We start from the raw sequence: 19,377 nt of genomic DNA, 5'->3' as shown, positions 1-19,377 counted from the left end.
TATATATTATATATATTGATGGGAAAAAAAATAAAACTATGATATATCAGTTTAAATTTCATTAATGTTTTTGTAAGAAATTTAATATTCATTCTATTGAATGCAAAGAGTAATCACAATGAAAAGAAAAAATGATAAAATACTCATCCTGTGATATGCATTTAATATCATTGATGTTAAACAGATTAGTAATGGTAAAATAGTATAAATTACTAAAACTCATTTAGTATAAAAATGGAAAATTTACATAATATAGCAATTCTCAAATCTCAAGAATTTTAATTTTTATTTCATATTAAAAATTAACAAAACACTTTCTTCAGTAACACTCACAAAACTGGAACAGTAGNAAATAAAGAGTAAAATTAAAATATTTAAACTTAATTAATGTATTTTATGTTTAATAGCTTGAGAATCAAATAATAATGGTTATAATTAAAAAATTAATATACACATATTTGCATGCACATAATATACATACAGTTGAACCTGTCTATCTCATGAAAATGAAAAAAATATCTGAGATATAGAGGTTCCTACACAGTAAACAGTAATAGGTTTGTTGAGTGTTAAGGTTTTTTGAGTGTTAATTTATGTGTGTTCCAGTATTCATGTACAAAGGTTTTTTAATTTAAGTAATAGGTTTGATTGGAGATACATTATTTTATTAATACAACAGAAAATACAGTACATACCTGTTTAGGCATAAACAATTGACATACCTGAACAGAAACAGTTTGTCAATAGTTTCTGATGCTTGACTTTCTTCAATCAATAAGACACAAGCCAAACTAATAGCCAATCAGAGAAAAGCAACATTAATTACAATTATATACTGTATTGCAAGAAATGTTTCTCAATTTCTCAACTGCAATTTATGCTATCAAAATTTAGTTGCAAAGCTTTGAATTTGTAATTGACACTTCAGTCCATAATTTGAGATATAGAGATTTTGAGAGAAAATTATTTGAGATAAAACATAGAAAATATATTGAATTTAGGATGAAAATACAAGAAAAATAAATAAATTTTGAGAAAAATGCTTTTTGAGATGAACATATTTAAGATAGTTTGGTTCAACTGTGTATATCTGTATATGTTAAAATAATTAATAAAACTATAAAATCAGTTTAGAATATGGTAAAAATTAGAGATATTTTATGAATGCAAAATTCATATCTAATTCATTTTAAATCAGATTTGTTTTAAGTAATTTATCATTTTAAGACCTATATTTATCTCTATGAATCACAAAATTATGAACATTTTAAAAATATTGAAATGTTCACAATTTTGTGATTCATAGAGATAAATAATTTTTAAAATATTAAAATGTCAAAACTATTGATTTTAGAAATTTTCTTATTACATGAGAAAATAAAATACTATTCTTCTCATTAAATAATAATTTGAATTCCTTACCATACAAATACCAGTATTTTCATCACAAATTTTGCTCCTATTATTACAAGGACATGGTTCAGCCCATCCAATCAAATCCAAAATATTTTTACTATACAAATAATTATCACTGTGTTTGCGGTAATAGCCGACATTTGGATTCTGAAAACATAAATGATTAAAATTATGAAAACAAATAATTATTTCAATCAAATGTTTGAAATTAAAATTAATTGATACAAATTATCCTTTAATCAGTTTAAACATTTTTAGATAATCTCAAATTTATTTGTATCTAATCTAATTAGAACTATTGTTATTTCAAATGCACAACAAACAATCAGAAAAACAAATGATTCTGCATCTTTCATTCCATAACTAAATTTTCTCAAATAATAATAATCTTAGATTTATTTTATTTTTAAAATAACAATAAGAAACTATATTCCAATAAATCATTTTATCTGAGTACAAAGGCATTAATCAATTTTCCTGTTGAGATATAATTTGAATAATATTTTTTTTTTTTTTGGTCATATGGATTTTATTGTAGTTAAGTATTTGAAGACAAAGTCCACACAAATAGAGACCACCATTTATTAATTTCGTATTCCAGACTGTACAATTTCGGCGACCGACCTTCCTTTTTAGACTAGTGCCACCAAAATGCTAAAAAAGTCCTTTAAAAACACACAAAAAATATATCTAATTAAAAATACAAAGATTTTCTGAAAAAGGAACTGGTGACACACAGACGTCTTCTGTTTTCTATCCACACTTTCTTGAGGGCATTTCGGCTTTTATCCACAAAGAAATAAGCACTGGAAAATGTAGATTAGAAAACCTTCCTTCTGGTGATGATACTTTATGACTGGAAATTGTCATGAACTGAAAATCGAAATTAATAAATGGTGGCCCTATTTGGGTAGACTTTGTCTTCAAATGCTTAATATTTTCGTGTTAATTAAATCATTTACCTTTTTTCTTTTCTAAAAAAATTATGTTTACAGATAGGCCCCTGTCTGCCTTCAGTGGCCTGACCTCATTATTTGACATTCTTTGCAACTCTTCACACCCATCTTGCAATTTATAATAAAACTTTAATAATTAATTTTTTTAATAAACAATATTAATTTCATATATATATATATTGATTAAATAACTATAAATAACAATTTAAAAAATTAATAAAAAATAATTAACAGCAAACAAAAGAAAATTTTGTAACTTGAAATGCTGCCGAGTTAATTAATTACCATCATTAGAAATACACAGATGCACATAAGTTAATCAACTGTATGTCAAGGCATTCTCAGGCATCCAAAATTACTTTGACACATTATAAGGCCTTAAATATTTTATTTTTTGAGATTTCAAATAATGATATCTCTTTTGGCTGTATCATTTTGTTTTTCTTTAAGAAGTCTATTTTTATTCAAGCATTTAATGTCAATGAACAAGTGAGTCTGTGGATGTACACAATATTATATTTTAAGTTTAGTTCCTAGTCTTTAGTATATTTCCTTTGTTCTTTCCACCTTCTAGAACCTTCTAATCTTTTTAATTACTCTTCCCACTTGGAGATGAGAGTCACTTCCTGGAATCATCAAACAATGAATGTGAAGTTTCATGAGGGCACACATGGGGAGAAAGTGTCACTTTTTGGCTGCTTTTCATGGAATGAGGATGAACAGGAGAATAAGGGGAGTTGTCAAGTGCCCGAGAGATGGATGAAGCCGATTTGGAAGGAGAAAGGTTCCTGAAAATTTTGGACTGGCATAATAGTGATAAAGTTGGCATTTCAACTTGACAAATTTCAGACTCAGATGGATGAATGATGGCTTGGACTAGAAATTTAGAGAAATCATCTTGAATTGAGGAAAGGTGATTGAAGTACAATTTTTTCCAAGGAAGTTTCCATATGGTTCATAACAACAGCAGCAAGACGTTCATAAAATCTGGGTTCTTTATTCTATTCTTTCAGCCATCTTTGACACTTCTCACCTCCTATTGTCTGTTTTCCATTTTCCTTTAGTGTAAGTTAGTTTTAAGGATTAGTTATAAGGAAATTTTTAGGTAATAAGTAATTTCAGGTTTTTTGTACCTGTCATAATACTTTGTAATTATCCAGCTGACAACCATGTTTTGAATTATTTCCAGAGTATCCACCCTAGAGTTGGCATCTGTTACCACTCCTGTAAATAGTTATATCACACAAATTGTTTGACATATAGGACATGTGTTTCTTTTTTCAGGATGTTTGTCTTAGTGGGCTAACAAAAACCTGTGAGAATCATGTGAGTGTACAATGGTCCACGAAAGGCAGTACATGAATAAATAACAACAATTATTTATTTATTTTCACGTGAATAGTAATATACAGGATTCTTTTACAGATTCCATCTCAGAGTGTTACAGAATATCCAAAATAGGTGCAAGGAATTGAGTAAATACAAAGCAAGAGAACCCACTCACAACAATTAAGAAAAGACAGAAGAATAATCTTACAACTAATACTATACTAAATTATAAACTAAAAGGGGAAGGAAAAATATCAAAAAGTTTAGTATGATAGAAAAAGAGGTTATAAAGTATACCCGGGTTTTCTGGTTGATATTGATGTTTTACTGGTGGTGAACCACTATAAATCATTTCCTGATGATCTTTAATCAGATCTCTTCAATTATCCTCCTTAAACAAGAGATGTTTGTCTCTCTCTCATTGCATTGACAGGATCTTTTCTCCTCTGCAGGCCACCTTTGTCTCCCTTTGTCCTTCTAGACAGCGAGCAGGAGTGTAACTTTCACACATCTGCCTTCACTGAGAGTCTGACCCATCCTTATCTGTTATAGTAGCCTTGGGGGCTCTCACTTTCCATTGTCACTGTGGTTCTTAGAAAGGGTTACCCCACCCACAGGAAGGACTGTTAGTCAAAAATTCAAGAAAACAAAAGGGGAAACAAAGAAGAAAGAAAACTTAAAACTAAACTTATATCAAAAATATATACAGTAATATGGCATATCACCACAAACCCTTGCATATCTCACAAGTGAGTAAGTCAGTCAGTGAGGTAAATGTAGCTTTATTATATTACACTCATGTCCAAAAAAATAAGCATAATCATCCATAGATACAGTAAACAATACAAAGTGAGAATTTATGTAAACGTTTCCAGTCAAAAATATCTACAATGTAGACAAATATTCAATTAAAAAGCAAAAGTTTATGCAAAATATGCAGATTCCATAAATACAGTAATAGCTTGGCATAGCTTATGCTGCAGTTTAATTAAGAATCAAGGACAGTTTGTATATAAATTCATGTGGCTTGGTCATGCCATGTTTCTTTAATTTCCTTCCTTTTCTTTTAAATTCTATTACTTCTGGCCATTGTCTATCTAGCCTTGTCCTTATTGGTTCTTTCAAACAGAAAGGGAGTCACTTGGTGGGTCGGGGAAACTAAAAGGCAATGGGGTATGTATATAAAGGAGGAGGATGACAAAAAAGAGGCTTTTGTTTTTTTTGTTCACATGGGACATTTTGGTCAATTTGTATTTTTCATCCCAATTTCTGTATGTATTGTATATATTTTAATAATTGTTCTAATAATTTTTAATAATATTTTAAAAATTGAAATAATTTTTATGATCAGAGTATTAAAATCTTGTTTTACTTGTATCTACCAAGTGATTCTTTGGAGTTTTTCTTCAGTAACACTCACAAAACTGGAACAGTAGTCAGTAACTCACATAGAAAACTCTGTATTTACCCTAGCACTCAATTTACTAATCACATGAATGTTTTTGACTCCATTTAGAGGCCTTTGTGAAAAAATACAGCCATTCCATTGAACTCAACAAATATAAAATTGTGTGCAGATTTCATTTTCATGAACAATAATACCTGTGCATATTAAGCTGTACTCATCAACAATTTTCTTGACAGTGAAGGTATTCATCACATGGAATGGCCAGCAGGATCTCCAGATTAAATCCTATAGATCAAGGATGGCCAACACCAAAATGTGGTTGACCAGTCAACTGCAAAGGTTTTGAAAGTAGCCCACGAAACTAAAGTTGAACAATTTGCTTTCACTTAAATTAATGTTTAAAAATCTTAATTCGATAATTTATTCTTACAATAATAGATGTCTGTGCAACATACCCATACTGTTTGTATTTATCCTGGTGAACAATGCAAATGAATGTTAACGCATGCACATATAAAAATCCTAAAATTGTTTGCCCATATTCATAGTCGCCCGCAGACTATATTTTACCAAAAAAGTAGCCCCTAAGGAATAAAAGTTTGGCCACACCTGCTATAAATCATGTCTGAGATGCTGTAAGGAGATGTGCAAGCTGACAGAATAAAACTTCAATAACACTCCAGGAGCTTCAAGATGCTCTTGTTCAAGAATGGACTCTGCTCCCAATATAGCTGATAAACATTATAATCAATATAAGCAATCATTGTTCAGTACATGTACATTACAGGAGGCAATCACATACGGTACTATATTATTCATTTTCTGTGCAAAAAGATTTATGATTCAACAAACAATAACAACAACAGTTTAGCAAAAGTTTGTATGTTTGATTTGAAAGCTATTCAGTTTCTGCTATTACTATATAAAGAGGTTTACGACAATGCTTAATACTTTTTCTTGTTGTTTTCAGTTTGATGTAATTTAGATTAAATTTTTGTTTTTCAATTGTTTTGTTGCATAAATAATACAATGTTCTGCTTGTATATTTAAGTTTTATACACTTCTAATCAGTAGTTCCTGAGGTATAGGCCAAATTAGTGCTTATGTTTATTTTTTGGGCATAAGTGTATATTCATATATTCATATTGTAATATAATTATAATCATTATGTTATATATTGTAATATATTTAAATTTTAAAAAAATAATTTAAATATATGTATAAATGATTTATGAAACCATGGAAATAAAATTTTTGGTGAAATGTTTGGAAATGTGATATTTGATGGATTAAAAAAAATTTTCTTTTCATTCTGGGATTTTGGGATGTTGTACTATGTTCAATTTTAATGGAGAGAAATCTAAAAACAAAGAAATGTTTGTTTTTTGTGATTTGCCAATTAACTTCTGTATTTCAAAACAGAGCCGAATCTAGTTTAACTTCAAAATCCCCATTTGAAATACTCAGCAGTAATAGTTAGGAAGAATGGAGTGAGGATCGAATTTAACTCACAGAGTCATGAAACACTGTTGTAGTTATATATAATGTTGTCAATTAAATATACTATGTAATTGTCATGATGTCAATTACATATATTTATTACAAGCATTACTGCTATGTGTACAATTATTTTCCATAAATCATAAGGCTAAATATGTGTACAATTATTTTCCATAAATCATAAGGCTAAATTAAATTTGGTTTCCTTTACAATTAATTATAAAATTTCTTTGTTGTCATTCTCATGCTTTGAGAAAGTGATCAGAGATAAATTACTCTTTTTTTTTTTTAACAAAGTTTTCTAATAAAGTTACATATTGTATTGACAATATGTAATTTCTTGTAAACAAATATAAATTTGATTACAAGTAATTATATTAATTCTTTTAAGAAATATACAAAAATTCAGAAGATAAATTTGTTTAGTCTTTGAATTTAAAAAAATGATTAAATCTAATACCTGACATGATGAACCTGAATATTCTAAAGGACATTTGCATGATTCAATTCCAACAGCTGTATATGGAGAAGGAAGATTTGACTTCACTGGAACTGCAACATCCAATGATAAACTTTCAAGCCTAAATAAATATAGATATATATTTCTATATTTTACATTTTAATTATTTATTTTTATTTTTTGTTAAATTATTATTATTGTATGTTATTTATGAAAATATTTTCTTGTTTAATAATTTATTATTTAATCATAAATTTTAGTCTATTAACCCATTTTGTAATTATTTTCCAATTTATTGATTCATAAACAGATTGTGAAGCATTAATTANTATATATTATATATATTGATGGGAAAAAAAATAAAACTATGATATATCAGTTTAAATTTCATTAATGTTTTTGTAAGAAATTTAATATTCATTCTATTGAATGCAAAGAGTAATCACAATGAAAAGAAAAAATGATAAAATACTCATCCTGTGATATGCATTTAATATCATTGATGTTAAACAGATTAGTAATGGTAAAATAGTATAAATTACTAAAACTCATTTAGTATAAAAATGGAAAATTTACATAATATAGCAATTCTCAAATCTCAAGAATTTTAATTTTTATTTCATATTAAAAATTAACAAAACACACCTTGCTTCTTTTATATTGGCACTATCAGTTGCTCTGATCAAAATATATTGTAGATTTTGTAAAGTTACCATCAAAGTTGCTCTTGTTACTGGTAATTGAGGATTCCTCAAATGTTGCCATTCTTTCTAAAATAAAAATTAATTTTATATTTTATATTTATGAATATTTAATATAAATTTTATTATTATAAATTATAAACATGTAATACTAATTTTTTTTAAAAAAACTATTATTTTCATTGTTTTGTTACATTCAAGTCAAAAGCTTATCACAAGAATATAATAATATCCCAATTAGCTACTTAGAACATTAATAAGTACAGCACTAACAAAAACAGAATCATCTACCAATGATACTGAAAGAAACAGGGAACCTCTGCAACAAGGTTTCCACCTGTCTCTGGATAGTAAACAGACACATTGTTGCAGCTGTTGGTGTTTGTCTCACAATTAGATGATCATCTTTCCTGATGGTCTACCTGGATGTCTGGAGCTTGTCCTTTGTGCATATGGGCCCTGATGTAGTCATTGCTCCAAAAACCTTATCAGTTTGTGAGGTTGCCAAAAGGGAAAGAAAAGGAAGAAGTCAATTAAACTCAGGTCAAGATGAATAAGAGATGGTAATGGTGAACATACTGAGCAAATCACCTTTACAAATGAAACCTGTTTATTGGGAAAACTGAAGGCTTACATAGTATTATAATGTGAAGACAGGGGCAGTGATATTTCATAGACATAAGCACGGAGAAAAAGGATGACCAGAGTCATCTTGTGAAGTTGGAAGAGAAAAATCTTGAAATTTAGGATTTTTAAAGAATTTTATCCATAAATTCTGTCTTCTGATTGATTCCTACTCATCCCCATCATCTCCTGATTGGTTAATTTCTTTTCTCCAAGTGAAATTAAGCCAGATCAGGTCACAAGAAAGACTGATCTTCAGTATTTACCTGACACCATATCTCAACTCCAACCAAAAGATGTTGATTAAACTTTGAAACTTTTGCTCACATTTTAGACAATGATGTTTTTTATCTTACCATCCGAGAATTTTAATGATTATAGCATGACTTTTTCTTTGATTAAAACTGTTCTGTTTTTCCAATTTAATTATATTTGTCATTTCTATGAGTGTTGGAGTTATAGCTAAAACTCCTCAGTCTGAAATTGATAAAAATTCTAACATGTGTACTCAATTCACACTTGGAACTTACATTTTTTACATTCACATTGCTTTGGGCTGTGTTTATTCTATGATTATTTAAAATATACTAATTATTGATAGTATATTTAGTAAGAGATTCAGATTCAGTCTGGAGTCTCACATGTTGTACATCTGCTCAACATGTGAAGCCCCTTGTTGGGCAGATGTGGCCTTTCTCATATTTTGTCAGTTGTGTGTAACATCTTTGACTGCATTGCACAGAAATGCCTGACTCCAAAACTCTCCAATCAACAAATACACTCAAATTTTGAAAACAGTAATCCTATGTGAGCCTTTCTACAGAATACTCGGATAATGATTTTAAGACACTCTTGTGTCATTACTTAATATGCAATTGCACCAAAACTTTATAAACCTTATTAAATATAATAAGGTTTTTTATTAAAAAATTTATTTTAAATTTTTTAATAAAATTGAATGTTTTTTTTATATATTTTTTATGTAATTAAATATCTTACACCATCATAAAATATACAGTTTTTATGTAGAATACTAAACTGTTTATGTGTGCTTATAAATGATATAATTGTGATAAAGAAAATTTATGCCTTTGTATGGTATATAAACAATTAAGTCATGTAAAAATTTCTCTTTCCGTGATATCTAGATAATGTTGTGCCCTAATTATATTATGTGTTTTTTTTCGTACAGCACTGAAGAGGGATTGGGAATGTAAATCAACCTGAAATGCATTTGAAATCCAATTTTTAAAATAAAGATGTGTCTAACCAAAATGCTGTGATATAGTCTACCGAACAAGTTTTGGGAATAAACAGACATTTACATACAAGAACCAATAGACAGCAACCATATTACAGCGTAAACATTTTTTAATTTGAACATTTTCAGTAACTTACTATTTATATAGTAATAAATATTCTGTAATATACTATGTATAATTTTAAAATCTTTACCAAAAATATTAAATAAATGGTTATAATAATTAGAAATTATGAATCATAAACAGTGATGTAACTGTGGAAAGTTGAATATGTTTCATTTAAAAATACAGTTTGAGAATTTAAAATAAAAAAATAAGAGACTGAATTATGCTATATAAATTTAAATATATATTATCTTACTTCATTTAATGGAATAGTATAAAGTCCATTAATGGAAGGTAAAAAATGTGTATGAATTAGCACAAGATGATGATTTCCCTGTATAAGTATCAAAGGATATGCTTGAAGAAACATATCTGTTGTTTGATTACTGTCAGAAGTAACTCGAAACTGAAGATTGCCATTATATGCTAAAATCTGTTAAAAGAAAAAAATATGATGAATCAATTTATCTATCTATATAAATAAAATTGAGATGTAATTTTATTTCTATATTAAAAATACTATACAAAGATATAAAATTAAAATACATAAAATATAAATAGAAACTAAACTGACCTTTTCACATGTTTCCAGCAATTTTGATATATACATAAAGTACCCAGAAACAGGCAAAAACAAGTTTAGTATCTATTTATACAAAGATTCCAGCTACAAATAACAAGTTTTTATGTTTCAATATGGCATTGCCGGGCAATACTTATAAGAAGATTGCCATAGCCCTAATGAGAGCTAAAGCCAAACTTGATTTTCTTTTGGAATGTATAAAGAATAAGGTGTTTCCAATGTCAATTTATAGGATTTGACTTCTGAAGGAATTCTATTCGCTCCTACCAAAACTCCAGTTTATTTGCCTACAAAAGGCTATCAGAGGATGCAGAAGACATATGTATTCTAAACTAAGAAATCTAGTAAATATGGAAATTGGTTACACCAGGAAGATCCTAACCTGCTCACTTATGTCAATCAAATAGTAGTAGGTTACAAGAACAAATTACTCAAGTACTTCATAAAAAAATATAACAAAAAGTTAAACTACATATTCTATAAACAATTACATGTCAATAGAAATGTATGAAACCCCCAATCATATGTTGGAATGATCGTGAGTTGCCACAGGGTCTGAAGCAAGCTTTGAAATTAGGCCTGATGACACCAAGAAGTGCAACTCCACATCTGGGAATGATAATTCACCCCAGATAACATTCTTTCAATATCATCTGGGGTGAAAAAAAACATTGAGAATTCTGGTCAACAGTCTTTAACACATGGTATAAAATGTAAGATAAAGGTAGAAAAATATGGAATATCAGGAAAAGCAAAAAATGGATATGTAATAACGACATTATACTTTTCAAGGTGGATAAAAGTAAATCAATTATATTAATGAAAAAGAAATGAATACACATCGAAGCTAGAGGATCATATCAGAGACACAGAATGCCAGAATATTATCAATGACTATGCAAACACATTACAGAAAAGCATTGTCAGAATGACAAACAAGCCTAGCAAGAATTCTCAACTTAAAATATACTGCTCTCAGGAGCGAATTCTCTGAGCTTGCTTAGCATGCACCACATACATAAGAGAAAATTTTGACTGTCAATATACCTTTTATATGAGAACAAATATGCCAATAATAATCTATTCTAATGTGTAAACTATTTTATCATTTGTGTTTGCTTTTACATTGACAGCTAGCAGATAACCATTTTAAGTCAGTGTGATGCTTGCAGGAACTCGAGCGCTTGCTAATGTGGAGATTTGCTGCAGCAAACAAGTGCATGCACATTGTTAAGTTCAATTGTAACATGTGTCAGACATGTGTCAGGTGTGTGGATGTCCGCAAGTGGTGATGGACAGTCCACAGCTTGGTCACATGTGTTAGGTGGGTGAGGTAACAGTCTCCCCAAGAATGTGGGGGAGATTGTCCCGCCTAGAGAGGGAGAAATGATGAGAGAGGGAAAATTTGTGCGCTTCCCTTTGGGTGTGTGTAGAGTCAGAGTGGTGTGTGGCGGCAGTGCTGAGAGGAGTGCTGACCGCAGTACTGACTGGGGAGCTAACCAGAGTGGGTAGCTGTGTGGCTGGTCAAGAACCAGTATTGTAATTACCAATAATTGTCGGGTGCCTGAGTGTTGCTCGATTGTGGAGTGCCAGAGAGTCACTCGCAGATTTGGAGACATTAAAGTGTCATTGTATTGTTATTGTTAAAAAGAAAGTGTTATTGTTTATGTGGTTCTTTTAGACCACATAAACGGAAACATTTCATGCCACCATCATCACAACACACATAATGTCATTCAAGGCATTTAACAAGGCCAGATTGTATCAAAAGCTTGTGGTACCTAGTCAGCATACATGTATTGTGTACAGGGTGGATCTACATAGGGACTAATAGAGCTTAAGCCTTGGGCCCCCAGTGTCAAGGGCCCACAAAAATTGAATTATTATCATAAACTTTTAATACTTTTTCATTATAATATATGTCATATATTTCATATAGATATAGCAGGCTTTATAATAGTCCATACTTTTTTATTCACATCAAATAACGTTTCTGCCTATTGTTTAATGCTAGAGATAGACCTATTATCCTTATTATAACTTTCAGCATGCTCAAAAATGTTGGTCAGGATTCACCTCCGACTGCTCTACAGTCTCTGAACACCCTGAAGTTCTTCACATTTGCAAAAATGCATAAACCAGGTCATCTTCTCTGCCCAATAATTGACAAGGCCAGATCTCCCACAACTGATATAGAAAAAGTAGTATACAGGCTTTCAAGAGATCATCTTAATGAGTACAACTTTACCATCCAAAATTTCTTACAACTTATAAATAAATTAAAGGAAACTAAACTACAAGGAGGCAAATACATTACAATTCTGGACTTTGCTTCAATGTTCCCATCAGTCAAACAGAACCTTGTTTTGTGCATTAAAAAATGCTTTATTCAGGAATATACCATCTCCACGAGAATACAATCAACATGTATTAGAACTAGCTCACTTCCTATGCTACACAACATTTTTTTAAATTCAATGGTATTCCTGCAAAAAAGAGGAACACCAATGGGCACCCCACTATCAGGGGACTTATGTGAACTTGTAATAAGACATCTCAAGGCTAAAATCATGTGAGAGCTTCTTCCCAGTATCTGCCTATATACATGCTATACAGATGATATTTTAAACATATAAAACTCACAACCCAACATCCATAACATCCTGAAAATATTTAAAGACAATCCATATGGACTCACAATAGAATTGGATTAACAGAATAACAAGGAAGCCCACTTTTTAGACCTAAATCCTGCAAGATAATCCTGCAACATAACAGTATATACTTATATATTCCACAAATCTTCATACACCCCCATTTTTATTCATGCTGCATCCTGTGATCTGATTCAATACAAGATTGCAGGATTCAGATCACTAGTGAAGATAGCTTTTATGCATGGTTCAAACATATCTGACCCAAACAAATTGCTGAAGTACTTTACTGACATAGATAAAAAACATGGTTTTAACAAAACTCTCATTCCTGCTTTAGCCAAACATTTTATAAAGGACAGTCCACACAATGTAAGCCTTACAAACAATAGGAATCAGCCACTACAAGAAACAAACAATAGGAATCAGCCACTACAAGAAACAAACAAAAGGCAAATTGTATTAGATTTTCATCCTAGTCTGATTGCTGTGTACAAACAAGTAATGAATTATACAAGAACTCAGTTGCATTCAAATATAAGTAACCCTATGATCTTCAGGCTTCTCACGATTATAAAAGATAATTACAATGTTACTCCATACCACTGTACAGTGGCAGATTTGACAACAGCCTGAATGCAAAGATTGGCCAAACATAAATACGACATTGCAAAGAATAAGACAACTACCATTCTAGCACAGTATGCAATGGAGCCTGAGGTGTAGATCCTATGGAAAGAGGTCAGATTAATTAAAAATACATTAAACACAGCTAATCTGAGAACACTGGAGACATGGAAAATTTTTAAAAGCTCTCAATAGGGAAAATGTATAAAGAGTAAGGACACTGAAATAATTTCCAACACATGGAAAGCACTTGTAGATACTCCTATACATGGAGGTATATTTTAGGAACATAAGCAAACAGTTATATGTTCGACAATATTTTAAATTTATTATGTAAGAGGCATAATTTATAATTTTTGTGATAATTTATTGTGAGGTGTTAAATTTGTTAAGTGTTTGGGTATTAATAAATAATGTTGGTTAATGACATAATTGAAAAAAATGGACGGTTTAGTTAATTTAAATAGAGCTTGTTTTTCTTTAGAAAAGTGTTCCAAATTGAAAAGTTCAGCTATAAAATCTTTGATAAAAAAAAACCTGACACTGGCCCCTGAATGATGCCAAAAACGTTTACTTTACATATGTATCAAAAATGCTGGAAACATACAAAAAGGTCAGTTTAGTATCTATTTATACAAAAGTTCCAGGTAGAAAGAATAAGTTTTTATACATAAAATAATTTTTGATACACAAAAAAGTTTAAACCTTAGTCTATAAATCTCACATTCATCCAAAGAAAATAACTATGATCTAAGCAAAAAATAATATTGACTGAAAGAATTTGAACCTATGTGTATTATGAACCCATATATATTATATGTANAGCAAACAAAAGAAAATTTTGTAACTTGAAATGCTGCCGAGTTAATTAATTACCATCATTAGAAATACACAGATACACATAAGTTAATCAACTGTATGTCAAGGCATTCTCAGGCATCCAAAATTACTTTGACACATTATAAGGCCTTAAATATTTTATTTTTTGAGATTTCAAATAATGATATCTCTTTTGGCTGTATCATTTTGTTTTTCTTTAAGAAGTCTATTTTTATTCAAGCATTTAATGTCAATGAACAAGTGAGTCTGTGGATGTACACAATATTATATTTTAAGTTTAGTTCCTAGTCTTTAGTATATTTCCTTTGTTCTTTCCACCTTCTAGAACCTTCTAATCTTTTTAATTACTCTTCCCACTTGGAGATGAGAGTCACTTCCTGGAATCATCAAACAATGAATGTGAAGTTTCATGAGGGCACACATGGGGAGAAAGTGTCACTTTTTGGCTGCTTTTCATGGAATGAGGATGAACAGGAGAATAAGGGGAGTTGTCAAGTGCCCGAGAGATGGATGAAGCCGATTTGGAGGAGAAAGGTTCCTGAAAATTTTGGACTGGCATAATAGTGATAAAGTTGGCATTTCAACTTGACAAATTTCAGACTCAGATGGATGAATGATGGCTTGGACTAGAAATTTAGAGAAATCATCTTGAATTGAGGAAAGGTGATTGAAGTACAATTTTTTCCAAGGAAGTTTCCATATGGTTCATAACAACAGCAGCAAGACGTTCATAAAATCTGGGTTCTTTATTCTATTCTTTCAGCCATCTTTGACACTTCTCACCTCCTATTGTCTGTTTTCCATTTTCCTTTAGTGTAAGTTAGTTTTAAGGATTAGTTATAAGGAAATTTTTAGGTAATAAGTAATTTCAGGTTTTTTGTACCTGTCATAATACTTTGTAATTATCCAGCTGACAACCATGTTTTGAATTATTTCCAGAGTATCCACCCTAGAGTTGGCATCTGTTACCACTCCTGTAAATAGTTATATCACACAAATTGTTTGACATATAGGACATGTGTTTCTTTTTTCAGGATGTTTGTCTTAGTGGGCTAACAAAAACCTGTGAGAATCATGTGAGTGTACAATGGTCCACGAAAGGCAGTACATGAATAAATAACAACAATTATTTATTTATTTTCACGTGAATAGTAATATACAGGATTCTTTTACAGATTCCATCTCAGAGTGTTACAGAATATCCAAAATAGGTGCAAGGAATTGAGTAAATACAAAGCAAGAGAACCCACTCACAACAATTAAGAAAAGACAGAAGAATAATCTTACAACTAATACTATACTAAATTATAAACTAAAAGGGGAAGGAAAAATATCAAAAAGTTTAGTATGATAGAAAAAGAGGTTATAAAGTATACCCGGGTTTTCTGGTTGATATTGATGTTTTACTGGTGGTGAACCACTATAAATCATTTCCTGATGATCTTTAATCAGATCTCTTCAATTATCCTCCTTAAACAAGAGATGTTTGTCTCTCTCTCATTGCATTGACAGGATCTTTTCTCCTCTGCAGGCCACCTTTGTCTCCCTTTGTCCTTCTAGACAGCGAGCAGGAGTGTAACTTTCACACATCTGCCTTCACTGAGAGTCTGACCCATCCTTATCTGTTATAGTAGCCTTGGGGGCTCTCACTTTCCATTGTCACTGTGGTTCTTAGAAAGGGTTACCCCACCCACAGGAAGGACTGTTAGTCAAAAATTCAAGAAAACAAAAGGGGAAACAAAGAAGAAAGAAAACTTAAAACTAAACTTATATCAAAAATATATACAGTAATATGGCATATCACCACAAACCCTTGCATATCTCACAAGTGAGTAAGTCAGTCAGTGAGGTAAATGTAGCTTTATTATATTACACTCATGTCCAAAAAAATAAGCATAATCATCCATAGATACAGTAAACAATACAAAGTGAGAATTTATGTAAACGTTTCCAGTCAAAAATATCTACAATGTAGACAAATATTCAATTAAAAAGCAAAAGTTTATGCAAAATATGCAGATTCCATAAATACAGTAATAGCTTGGCATAGCTTATGCTGCAGTTTAATTAAGAATCAAGGACAGTTTGTATATAAATTCATGTGGCTTGGTCATGCCATGTTTCTTTAATTTCCTTCCTTTTCTTTTAAATTCTATTACTTCTGGCCATTGTCTATCTAGCCTTGTCCTTATTGGTTCTTTCAAACAGAAAGGGAGTCACTTGGTGGGTCGGGGAAACTAAAAGGCAATGGGGTATGTATATAAAGGAGGAGGATGACAAAAAAAGAGGCTTTTGTTTTTTTTGTTCACATGGGACATTTTGGTCAATTTGTATTTTTCATCCCAATTTCTGTATGTATTGTATATATTTTAATAATTGTTCTAATAATTTTTAATAATATTTTAAAAATTGAAATAATTTTTATGATCAGAGTATTAAAATCTTGTTTTACTTGTATCTACCAAGTGATTCTTTGGAGTTTTTCTTCAGTAACACTCACAAAACTGGAACAGTAGTCAGTAACTCACATAGAAAACTCTGTATTTACCCTAGCACTCAATTTACTAATCACATGAATGTTTTTGACTCCATTTAGAGGCCTTTGTGAAAAAGTACAGCCATTCCATTGAACTCAACAAATATAAAATTGTGTGCAGATTTCATTTTCATGAACAATAATACCTGTGCATATTAAGCTGTACTCATCAACAATTTTCTTGACAGTGAAGGTATTCATCACATGGAATGGCCAGCAGGATCTCCAGATTAAATCCTATAGATCAAGGATGGCCAACACCAAAATGTGGTTGACCAGTCAACTGCAAAGGTTTTGAAAGTAGCCCACGAAACTAAAGTTGAACAATTTGCTTTCACTTAAATTAATGTTTAAAAATCTTAATTCGATAATTTATTCTTACAATAATAGATGTCTGTGCAACATACCCATACTGTTTGTATTTATCCTGGTGAACAATGCAAATGAATGTTAACGCATGCACATATAAAAATCCTAAAATTGTTTGCCCATATTCATAGTCGCCCGCAGACTATATTTTACCAAAAAAGTAGCCCCTAAGGAATAAAAGTTTGGCCACACCTGCTATAAATCATGTCTGAGATGCTGTAAGGAGATGTGCAAGCTGACAGAATAAAACTTCAATAACACTCCAGGAGCTTCAAGATGCTCTTGTTCAAGAATGGACTCTGCTCCCAATATAGCTGATAAACATTATAATCAATATAAGCAATCATTGTTCAGTACATGTACATTACAGGAGGCAATCACATACGGTACTATATTATTCATTTTCTGTGCAAAAAGATTTATGATTCAACAAACAATAACAACAACAGTTTAGCAAAAGTTTGTATGTTTGATTTGAAAGCTATTCAGTTTCTGCTATTACTATATAAAGAGGTTTACGACAATGCTTAATACTTTTTCTTGTTGTTTTCAGTTTGATGTAATTTAGATTAAATTTTTGTTTTTCAATTGTTTTGTTGCATAAATAATACAATGTTCTGCTTGTATATTTAAGTTTTATACACTTCTAATCAGTAGTTCCTGAGGTATAGGCCAAATTAGTGCTTATGTTTATTTTTTGGGCATAAGTGTATATTCATATATTCATATTGTAATATAATTATAATCATTATGTTATATATTGTAATATATTTAAATTTTAAAAAAATAATTTAAATATATGTATAAATGATTTATGAAACCATGGAAATAAAATTTTTGGTGAAATGTTTGGAAATGTGATATTTGATGGATTAAAAAAAATTTTCTTTTCATTCTGGGATTTTGGGATGTTGTACTATGTTCAATTTTAATGGAGAGAAATCTAAAAACAAAGAAATGTTTGTTTTTTGTGATTTGCCAATTAACTTCTGTATTTCAAAACAGAGCCGAATCTAGTTTAACTTCAAAATCCCCATTTGAAATACTCAGCAGTAATAGTTAGGAAGAATGGAGTGAGGATCGAATTTAACTCACAGAGTCATGAAACACTGTTGTAGTTATATATAATGTTGTCAATTAAATATACTATGTAATTGTCATGATGTCAATTACATATATTTATTACAAGCATTGTACTGGAAAATAATTGTACACATACTGCTATGTGTACAATTATTTTCCATAAATCATAAGGCTAAATATGTGTACAATTATTTTCCATAAATCATAAGGCTAAATTAAATTTGGTTTCCTTTACAATTAATTATAAAATTTCTTTGTTGTCATTCTCATGCTTTGAGAAAGTGATCAGAGATAAATTACTCTTTTTTTTTTTTAACAAAGTTTTCTAATAAAGTTACATATTGTATTGACAATATGTAATTTCTTGTAAACAAATATAAATTTGATTACAAGTAATTATATTAATTCTTTTAAGAAATATACAAAAATTCAGAAGATAAATTTGTTTAGTCTTTGAATTTAAAAAAATGATTAAATCTAATACCTGACATGATGAACCTGAATATTCTAAAGGACATTTGCATGATTCAATTCCAACAGCTGTATATGGAGAAGGAAGATTTGACTTCACTGGAACTGCAACATCCAATGATAAACTTTCAAGCCTAAATAAATATAGATATATATTTCTATATTTTACATTTTAATTATTTATTTTTATTTTTTGTTAAATTATTATTATTGTATGTTATTTATGAAAATATTTTCTTGTTTAATAATTTATTATTTAATCATAAATTTTAGTCTATTAACCCATTTTGTAATTATTTTCCAATTTATTGATTCATAAACAGATTGTGAAGCATTAATTATTATAATAAACATAATACAAATATATTATAAATAATAGCATATATATTGACAAAAAATTATTAAAAAAGTTGTTGAAAAAAAAAAAAATATATATATATATATTATATATAT

At 29.9% G+C, this 19,377-nt stretch overlaps 1 protein-coding gene across 1 annotated transcript in view; it reads right to left on the bottom strand.

Annotated features, from left to right (window-relative positions):
- The window catches only part of LOC111618236 (laminin subunit alpha-1-like), a 270,556-nt gene that overhangs the window by 116,408 nt on the left and 134,771 nt on the right, over window positions 1-19,377 (bottom strand). Inside the window, exons 32-35 of the mRNA XM_023359721.1 lie at window positions 10,018-10,194; window positions 7,715-7,839; window positions 7,070-7,190; window positions 1,423-1,563 (exon numbers count right to left, since the gene is read on the bottom strand). Of these exons, the coding sequence (XP_023215489.1) occupies window positions 1,423-1,563; window positions 7,070-7,190; window positions 7,715-7,839; window positions 10,018-10,194 (564 nt within the window). The remainder of the gene's footprint in view (window positions 1-1,422; window positions 1,564-7,069; window positions 7,191-7,714; window positions 7,840-10,017; window positions 10,195-19,377) is intronic.

This window comes from Centruroides sculpturatus, unplaced genomic scaffold (genome assembly GCF_000671375.1).
Source record: "Centruroides sculpturatus isolate CEXI.00-Female unplaced genomic scaffold, Cexi_2.0 scaffold205, whole genome shotgun sequence".
NCBI classification, from domain to species: domain Eukaryota; kingdom Metazoa; phylum Arthropoda; class Arachnida; order Scorpiones; family Buthidae; genus Centruroides; species Centruroides sculpturatus.
Note: the sequence above shows the minus strand (reverse complement) of the source record. Positions and strands in the feature narration are given on the sequence as shown.